Genomic DNA, 10033 nt, shown 5'->3' with positions numbered 1-10033 from the left:
CGTGAGCAGTCTAATCAGGGTGTACCTTCCCCAGCCCCAACTCCTGCAGTTAAAGGCCTCCTTCACAAAGACCATGAAGCCTGCAACTCCCTCCCCCGAGGCCAAAGAAGGAAGAATAAGATGACCCCGTGTGTTTGGGTCCTCTCAGCCGTTTTTTAAATTGCTGTCTCCACGTGGTGTGGAGGAGCTCACAGAACCTCTGTCAGCTCTTCATTCTTAAAGGGGGACAAAGTTCCTCAAAGGAGGGGAGACAGGGGGGCACAAACCAAAAGTGACTTGACCTCAGCCTCTGGCTTCTTGTCCCTATATCCAGGGCCGCCCCAGGCCCATCCTGCAAAGGGAAAGTCTGTTTGAGGTCTCAAGGACTTGAGAGGAGGTGGAGTCATATCCAGAGACAGATTGAAGTTCAAGTTTAAAATGCCCCCAGAAAACCCCCTGCTGCAGGTCCTGGTTCCTAAGTGGCCCTCGGCACCCCCCAAAACTTCTGGAGGCTGAGGCAGCCGCTGTGCCTGGGGGATGGAGACCTGGGGTCACCTTCCAGCGAGGACGGCTTCCTGTACCTGGAACCAAAGGGACTGGCAGGTCAGGCAGTCATAATTCACCTGCTTTGTTCTGGCCGCAAAGTATGTAGAACACCCCACCCCCACTTCGGACGCTGGCTACCGGGAGCAGCCACAGGAAGATCCCAGAGCCACTGGTCCCCTCCGGGGGGTCCTAGGCAGTCAGAGGGGTCTGGGACAACTGGAGTCGGAGTAATTGCTCCCCCTCACCCACCAGACACACAAAGACTTGCAAGAGACCATCTACTTGGTTGCTAAGCGGGCCACCGCCTCCCTTGGAGGCAACACGTCGCCTTGAAGTGCCGCAGGGACCAACGGCCTTCGCCTCGGTGGGGACTGGCCAGAAACCGCAACTTGCTCCCAACAGCTCCAGGGGTCGAGGTCCCTGTGCGCCCTTGTCTGACACAGACACCTGGAGGAGAATGCGGCGCCAGCTTCAGTGGTTTAGTGGGCGAAGCTTGCAGCAAGGAAACTTCTAGAGACAAGCGGCCCACCCACGTACACTGGCTGAGTAAGGAGGTAGAGGGCTCCTCACTTTGTTTTGCCAAGTGGAGGAGAACCGGGAACTTGATTTGCACGGTGTTATCCACAAAGCGCTGAAATCGCCAGTAGACGGTCTCTCCTGTGTGTGTCTGAGCCTGCGTGGGGCGTGCCTCTGTGTGTGTGTGTGTGTGTGTGTGTAATGTGATGTGTGTGTGTAATGTGATGTGTGTGTAATGTGATGTGTGTGTGTGTGTGTAATGTGATGTGTGTGTGTGATGTGATGTGTGTGTGTGTGGTGTGTGTGTAATGTGATGTGTGTGATGTGTGTGTGTGTGTAATGTGATGTGTGTGTGTGTAATGTGATGTGTGTGTGTGTGTGTAATGTGATGTGTGTGTGTGATGTGATGTGTGTGTGTGTGTGGTGTGTGTGTGTAATGTGATGTGTGTGTGTGTGTGTGTGTAATGTGATGTGTGTGCGCGCACGGCCCGCGCCTGTGTACCCGAGGGGCGCCTATGAGACTCCCCACTGCTCCTTTCCCAGAGATGCGCACGGGTGGCCGTCCTTCCAAACGCGCCTGGTAGGTGACCTTGCTGAAAGGGCTGCCGCGGGGACTGTTGCGGCTGGCGAGGAAGAGCCTTGCTTGGAGCAAAGAGCTGTTACTGCTTTTAGGAAAGGGCGAGTCCTAGGGGCGCGGGGAAGGAGCCGGCCCCCAGGCCCGCGCCCCCGCCCCCGCGCCCGCCAAGCCCCAGCCCTGCGGGCCTGGCGTCCCCCGACCTACGGCGCCGGTCCTGGTCTTCCGTGTCGGAGACATCTCGGTCTTAGTTCAAGAATGTCTAACTTCCCCAGCGTCCAACGCCTTCAGGAAGATTCCAGCCGTCCAGGAATGAGGTGACCTGGCCCGACATGCCGCTGTCCTCCCCGCCGCCACCCCTCCCGCCTGGAGAGGCCCTTTGTCCTGGGACTGCTCGTCTTCAAAATGAACTTCAAACTTCTCCGGGCTTTGCGATGCAGGGTCCTGATGAGAACGTGGAAGGCCTCCACTGTCCGGCGTAAAGCCCGCGGGAGTTCCACTGGGAAAGGGCTCAGGAACGCGAGGTGGGGTGTGGCAGAGAAAGGAGCGCGTCCTTCAACCCCCCAGGAGCATCCAACCCCCCCCCCCAGAGGCCCGCCGCCCAGCTCACTTCCGTCCCATCCTCCCGGCTCCGCCGGGCCCTCTTGCCTGGCTGCACCTGGACGAGACAAGGCCCAATTTTACCCGACATCACGTCCTTACAGTCTCTGGGCGATTCTTGTTTTTTCACTTCTGAAAACCCGGGCCCAGGAGGACGCGCGCTGGGGTTTGGGGGGAGGGGCGGGTTGCGGGCACCTCGGGGCCTCGGGAAGAGCAGCAGGGTGGCTGCGGAAAAGCTTAAAGCGCCAACCTCTCCCCATCTCCCCTTCCCAGTCCCGCTCCTCAACTAGGCTGTCACGTTATTCTCCTGAACGCCGGAGCCGGGTTCAAGTGCCTCATAATTCGGTATTATTGGCAAGTTCTGGTTTCAGAATTTCAATATTTGGGGGGTCGGAGGTAACGGATCTGAGTCATAAAGGCAAAATTGGGGTACAGGGAGAACTTGCAGTTGGAGTAGCAGAGACTGTGGAAGGCCGGAAGGAGCCACCCCAGCCTGGGGCTGGGACCCAGGCCGCTGAGAAAGCTGCCCACTCCTCTTGAGGCACATTTAGGGGTGACAGCCGGCTCACTCTCCTGGGGCCTCTACCATTCTCTTCTCATTCCTGCCTCAGACCATCTTGGTCTTCCCTCTCCCCTCACTACTGTGCACATCCCTCTAGGTATTCAGCTCCATTTGGGGAGGGGGTGGGAGCGAGGTGGATGGGGCAGAAAACGGTCAGCCTTGCCTCTCTGGGACTGGCCCGCCAGAGAAGGCTAAATCTGGGGGCTCTCCTCTGTCCCTGGGCCTATAAATCTAGAACAGAGGTTTTTGAATGTGCTCAAGCAAATGGGTCAAAGTGGGAAAGAAGCTACTCCTGAGCGGGGAGACTTCTCGCTCTGGCCAGGGGACTGGGGTTCATCCTAGGCTCACTGACCTCAGCACCTCCACAGGAGCACCACTCTCCACAGCTGTGTTCTTCAGGAGACCCAGCCCCTGGAATGGAAGGTCGGCCAGTCAGGGAGGCCTTACGCCCTCCCCCCAGTTTAGCGCCAAACAGACCCAGGTGATCAGGTTTGTCAGCAATGCCTATTTGTAAAAATCTCCGAGAATTTTTTTTACAAACTCCAGACATTTTATACTTCCGAGGGAAGGAGAGCTGGGGCAGGACAGGTCCTGGAGAGAGGTTTGACTCTTCAGGCTTTCCTTAAAAACTTCCAATGGCCCATCCTGGTGGCAACGTGGAGGCAAAATGTATTCCAGCTGCGGTGTGATGGGGAAACTGCCTCTCAAATCGCAGCAGCTGTGGCGGGAAAAGAGCTGAACCAGGTGCCTGCAGTGGCCCAATTTTGAAGGGAGATTGTGAGTGTGTGGATTGAGGCAGGAGGTGCATTTTCATTGACCTATCACTGGCCAGATGTCAGCCAGGAGATCTGGGTTCTAGTTGGGGCTCGTCCTTGGTGTGACCTTGACCAGCAGATCACCTCCCTGCTGTGCAATTGTTTTGGCATCCTTAATTCCGTCTTAGGCCTGGCCTTCCAGCCCTAACCGCTGTGGTCTGCCTGTCCTTTCCTCCAGGACACTACAGACCATACTCAAGCAAGGGACCCGTTGCACTGGAAGTGTCTCACGGCTCCAGGCCCAGCATCGAGTGGCCACCGTGTGAATCCAGGCTGTAGCCTGATTGACCCTGACTGGTACCACCATCTTCTCCACCCCAACTCTGCATTTTCTGCCTCCTCGAAAGCCAGCGCACACACTCATTGCAAACTCATCCCCTACTGACTCCCAGTAGGGTAGCCATCTGCCCAGTGGGCCCAACAGATTCTGTGGCCAGCTCAGCCCTCAGGCCACACTCAGGGTCACTGAGTGCCCATTCAGTGGCGGATGGCTTGGGCTATGGGTGACATCTATGAACTGGTAGAACCGCTAAGCCCCCAAAACTGATCTCTGCTGCAAGGTGGTTCTGAGGTTGTAGTACTTCCCCCAAAAGCTCTAGGCCCCACCTCAGCCGCTGTGACCTGCAGCCTCCCAGAGCTAAGGTCCAGGACGGAGACTGGAGACCTTACCGGCCAAATCTCCCCAGCCAGCCAAGCGGCCTTTACAAACCATAGTAAACATTTTATTTACAAGTTTGTGGCATCCTATGTGCAGCATGTCTTTGCGACCCCTACAGCGGGGAGGAGCTGTTGTGTCACCCACGTCACCGTGGGAGCTGCTTGTATCCAGGGAGAAGTGTTGGGTGGGGCACCGAGACTGCCCTGCGCTCTGCAGTGTGGATTGCACTCGGCAGCGGCCAGCCAGATAACCAAGGTGGGGAAGGAGGCTCCACTGCCCTGTCCAGGCCGCCACCATAAAACAGGCACAAGAACCAGCCACACTGGAAGGCTGGGGGCTGCATGCAGGGCCCCGAGTCCCCTCTGCCCCGGTGCAGTCTATAGGCCTCCGAGCGGTGGTTGGGCGGGCTCCGGGCTTTTGGGAGCGCTGCTGAGGGCGGGCTGGGGCGCAGGGAGCAACTCGGGGGCAGCACCGCTTCCGCTGCCAAGGCTGCTGGCGCTCCCCGCGCTGGCGCTGCTGCCACCGAGGCTGCTGAGGCTAAAACTGCCGCCACCACTACCACCACTGCTGGCGGGGAGGAGCGTGCTCGCGGCCGAGGCCTTGATGACCGTGGTTTGGGGCACAGACCTGTCGGCCCCCTCAGTCCGCTCTGTGTCGCTGGGGGCCATGTCCAGAGATTCGGGGTCGCTGCTGTCGCTCTCCGCCTCGCCCTCCGAGCGGCTGAGGCTCCGATCCTCCTGCTCGCCGTCCGCAGCTGGGGCTCCGCCTGCCGGTGGCTCGCCCGCCTGCTTGTCTTTGTCTTTCTGGGCCTGGGCCTCTTTGGAATGCCGCCACTTCATCCGCCGGTTCTGGAACCACACCTTTACCTGCGCCGCCCCCGCCGCACGGGGAAAACAAGAAAGGACACCGAGGTGAGACCAGGGCTCGCTCCCATCCGACCGCCGTGCACCTGGGAGCCACTCGGAAAGGCGCGAAAGCACCGCGAACCGTCCCGGCGCCTCCACCTCGCCGGCCTGTGCGATGAGCAGGGCCGAGGGCCCAGAGAAACAAGGCGATGGATCGCCAGGGATCCTCGCCCGTGATCCCACGTGGCCTCTTTCTCAAAACGTGCTCCTCCAGACCCGGAGCCTGAGTGCTTGTTGGAAAGGCAGATTCTCGCACCCCGCCTGCAAACGACGGAGGCTCTCTACTCTAAATCGATGCTTCTTCCTTTATCCCACTGGAGTCTGGACCCTCCAGAGAATCGGACTAAAACTGTGGAACCGTGGCCCAGAAAAATGGCACACAATTTCAAGGGTTTGGTGATCCAGTGTGAAGAATTCCTGCTAAATTGGCCCCTCCTCTACCACCACTATCCAAGGCAGGTCTCTACAAAAGCAATTGTTTTTAAGGAGGAACCTTGGGAGGCACACAGGGGAACGGGGGTTCAAAGAATTAATCGCAGTGGGATGGGGGCACCACTGGACCTTCAGAAGAAGAGCATTTCCTTGGCATGTGTGTATTCAGAAGCTGATAAGGACCCAGCCCCTGCCCAGGACAAGCTAATCCTACTGTGGGCTCAGAAAACGCTGGAATTAAACCTGTGCAAAGTGAAGGAGGGGGTAGGGATGGGGAGGAGAATCTATATAAATATATATGATCCCCTGGGGGACCCAATGCGTTCACACAAGTTCCAGCTTCCCTTTTAAAAATAACATCCACAGCTGGTGGAAAACGGCTGGGCTCTTCCACTGTGTGTGTTGGGGAGGGGAGTTGTGTAATGGAGGACAGAAAGACAGAGACAGAAGGGGGGCACCTAAGAGAGCTATGAAACAGTGCCTGCCTTTGGCTTCTGCCCTGCTCAGAGCACCCCAAGGAGCAAAGGCCATGGCGGTGGGGTGTGGCAGAACTGGACTCTTCCAGTTTCAAACTCAAATAGAAAAAAAAAAAAAAAAGCCCAGCTCTTGAATTTGAGAAGAGAAAAAAAATATTGAATTCAGACACAATGGATTTGCTATTTTCTTGAAAAATATTCAAGTATGCAGAACCGAGAACCTGCTGAAACGCTCTTAAGCAGTCTAAGAAACTCTCTCTCTCTCTCCCTGTCTCTCTCTCTCTCTCTCTCTCTCTCTCCCTCCTTCTACACTCCCTCCTTCACTCTCCCCACCAGAGATTTTTCTTCAGAGTTTATGCCGTTAGAAAATAGGGCTGTGGCCGCTCCAAGCGGACTCCTTGCCCTACTGGGGCTAAGTAATTCCGTTTGAAATGATGTTTTCACTTCCTCACAACTGGGGATTTCACAATCCAGCAACAGCAGAAGGAGGAGGAGGGAGGGAGGGAGGGAGGGAGGGAGAGAGAGAGAGAGAGAGAGAGAGAGAGAGAGAGAGAGAGAGAGAAACAACAACAATCTCTTGACTTTGGATTTTTATCTCTTCCGAAATAAACTGCCTCCTACAGCGAACTGCACTAGAGTTGAGTACATAATTATTATCTCCTGCGGCCTATTTGCTATCTCGGGGATTCTTTCTGCCTGTTGGCCAAAATAAACAGGCAGTGCTTGTTGACACATATCTTTGGGGATGGGCTATGTCTTCCGTCCGTCTCCTCCACCCTCCTCCTCTCTCCTGCCTCAAGTTACTGAAGTCCACAAAGTTTCCTGAAATTCAAGACCTTGTGTTTCCACCACAAAAGGAGAGTGGGTCGGGGTGGAGGGGACCTTGGGGCTGGGATGCAGGGGGCTGCGCGCCACGGGGGACTGTCCTTCTGAGCGGGAGCTGGCCTACCTGTGCGTCGGTGAGGCCCAGCATTGCAGCCAGCTGCTTTCGGTCCGGCTTGGTCACATACTTCTGAATCTCAAACCGTTTTTCCAGGCCTTTCCTCTGCAGGTTGGAGAAGACCGCCCGTGACCATGAGCGTTTTCTTTTGTATGTCTGTGGCATGGTGTCCTTCGTGAGCACAGCATAGGGACCTGCCCAGCGGGGCCGGAATAAGAGAGAGACAAGGGCTGAGCTAATGCCCAGTCCGCGGCCTGCGGACCTAGGGCTCATCGTGCTGCCTAGAACTGGTTTGGGTTAACGGTCGGCCCTACCCGCATTCAGAAAGCCCTCCTCCAAGGGGAATTTCACAGCTTTTAAGAAGGCGATCGGAAGGCCTAAAAGGAGCATAGAGTGCCTGGAGAAGCTCAGCGGGTGGTCTGTTAATTCCAAAGGAAAAACTACGTAAACCTAATGCTTCATCAAAAGGCAGGAAGAGTAAGCAAAAATGTCCCTTGGGGCCTGAAGGACCTACAGGTGACAGCCTCGATTCTCGAGTGTGTGTGTGTGTGTGTGTGTGTGTGTGTGTGTGTGTATGTGCGCTGGTATGTGCCCACGGGCGCAGAGGCAACCTCGTGGGGCAAAAGGGTTTGAGGTCATTTCAAAATGTGTGTGCGATGATAAGCAGCACCTCTTGCTGCTTCATTTTCAAACCACCCTCTCCTGCGAAGAGACTAGAGAAAGCCGTCCACCCCGTCCCACCAGCCCACGCACACACTTTCTTGGCCCCCCAGACCCCCACCCCTTTCCTCCCGGATCTGGCCAAAGAGTGAGCCAGCTCACAGCTCACAGAGAAATTTTTCGGTTTCTCTCTCCCCACGCGGTGGCCTCCCGCACCAACAACGGGGATGGTTACACCGCGGTCGCCACGTGAGGCATTTTGAGTTTTCTGTCCGCGGACCTGCCCGTTCCGTACCTGGAAACGTGTCTTGAAACTGATGCTGAACTGAATTCCTCGGGTTGGAGCTCAAGGGATTGAGGATGGCAGATGCCTCGTTAATGGGATCCAGGGACGCGAAGAACTGGCCGGCCGAGGGCTGCAGCCCCGGGAGATGCAATCCCGCCGGACGACCGCCGGTTAGCAGGGACGTGAGATCTGGGGACCAGAGGAAAAAAGAGATGGTTACACCTTGAGCAGACCCACACTCTGTCGAGGAACTTGTTCCTCCCCTGCCCGTCGCCCTCGATTTGCTTTTCCTGAAGCGAAGTCGAGAGAGACCCCGGTCTCCACCCGCAAACCCATCTCTCCAGACTGCGGCCACGGGGTGATACACAAAATGTCCCGTGTGTGTCCCATATGTCCACGTCTAGGCTGTGATAGCAAGGAAAGTCTTTACAGAAGATGGCCCAAACAAAGTCACTTTCAGGTGCCTTCCAAGAATCCACAAACGTAAACCCTCCGCCCGAAGCAGCCCCCACCCTGCTCTCTCCTTCGAGTTGGTTTCGCCAGATTCCTTCGGTGTAATTTCACTAGAAATCAGATAAATGGGAGGGAAAGTGTTCCCCAAAAGGGCTTTCCCTGTCAAATAATATAGTTTTCTCTCTAGATGTGGGATTAAAGCCAGGCAGGCGATAGACATTTTAGCAAATATTTACACCAACCATTTTTTGTGACGATTGATTCTGGGACGTGGTTTTAAAGCCTTCCTGAAGAGTCTTATTTATTTACTTACTTACTTATTTATTTATTCATGTATTTATTTTTATACGGAGCAGGTGAGTTTTAAACCTAACGTTTCATAGTCTTCTCACAATTCATTTTCTTCTCCCTTTTCTTGCCAACTTGTCCTTACTTGTAAAAACACTCAAAGGCACCCCGAGCTGGCCCAGGGACCCAGAGTGCAGTCAGGGCCCTGGTGAGCGGCCTGCAGTGTCTCGCAGACTTACCTCTCAGCGTGTTGCCTTCCTTGACTTTTGGGTCAAATTCTGCAGACAAAATGCGATCAATTCCAAATTTGAGGTCCTTGCTGGAAGGGGCCGGGGCCGAGCCGCTGTGATGGGGGTTTGGGACCACCCGCGCCCCGGAGGCGGGGGGCTGCAGGGCGCCGGCCCGGGGTGTGGGCGGAGGCTGTTGCTGCTGCTCTTGTTGCTGCGGGTGATGGTGGTGGTAGGCGGCTGAGAGCGGGGACAGCCGCTGCGGGAAGCCAGCCGGGACTTCGGAGGGCGCCACCACCGGGGTGGGTCGAAGCGGGGATCTGGCAGCTGCTTGAAAAGAGGCGTGCGGGTGAGCGGAGCCCAAGTGCGCGGTGAGGGCGGCGGCCGAGGCCCCCGCCAGGCCCTCCGGGGCCGCCCCGGGGTCCCCCACGCCGGCGTGCAGAATGTCTGCGATGCAAAAGGAGGGTTTCTTGACCGCAGCGGGATCCAGAGGGAAGGAGCAGCCTCCCGGGCCGGCCGAGGAGCAGTACGCAGCCGACCAGAGGCTGAAGTTGGAGGCGTAGAAGGGAGCCAGCCCGGCGGCGAACATCCCGGCGGGGGGCGCCCAGCGACCGCCGAGGCCTGGCCGGGGGAGAGGATGGGTGGGTGGGGGCGCCGGCCGGGGCGCGCGGAGGGCAGGAGGGGCGGCCGCCAGCCGAGCACGAGCTGCTTTCGTTTCTCCGTCCGCACTGGAGGGAGACCAGGGAGCCCTAGCGCCCCCGAGGGAGGAGGCGAGGCCCGATCCCGCCGGTCCCCGTCGTCCCAGGCCTCACCGTGAAGGCGGCGCGGGACCCGCGCTCCCCGCGGGCTGGAGGCGGGCGAGGGGCGCAGAGGCGACGCGGCGGGCGGGGGCCGTGGCTCCGCGCGCTCCGGGGAAGCCTGGGAAACGGGGGCCGGCCACCGACAGAAAACCCCAAACAGCTAAGCCCGAAGAGCTAAATTTAACACAACAACAATAATAATCCGTTAGTTAAAAAAAAAAAAAAAAAAAAAAAGTAATAAGAGGGGAAAAAAAAAAACTCCTCTCTAAAAACTCCCAAAGTTTTGGCAGGAGCTTTCGAGTCCGACTCTGGGTAG

General features: G+C 57.0%; 1 protein-coding gene across 1 annotated transcript; it reads right to left on the bottom strand.

Annotated features, from left to right (window-relative positions):
* Nucleotides 1-3312: 3312 nt before the first annotated feature.
* HLX (H2.0 like homeobox) lies at nucleotides 3313-9506 on the bottom strand (the record flags this gene model as incomplete). Its single annotated transcript, XM_081039203.1, has 4 exons — nucleotides 3313-5116; nucleotides 7013-7197; nucleotides 7959-8138; nucleotides 8930-9506. 4 exons carry the CDS (start codon nucleotides 9504-9506, stop codon nucleotides 4628-4630), a joined length of 1431 nt encoding a protein of 476 aa, XP_080895329.1. The 3' UTR covers nucleotides 3313-4627.
* Nucleotides 9507-10033: the final 527 nt, after the last annotated feature.

The sequence above is a fragment of the Rhinolophus hipposideros genome (assembly GCF_964194185.1).
Source record: "Rhinolophus hipposideros genome assembly, chromosome: 26".
In the NCBI taxonomy this organism is placed as follows: Eukaryota; Metazoa; Chordata; class Mammalia; order Chiroptera; family Rhinolophidae; genus Rhinolophus; species Rhinolophus hipposideros.
Note: the sequence above shows the minus strand (reverse complement) of the source record. Positions and strands in the feature narration are given on the sequence as shown.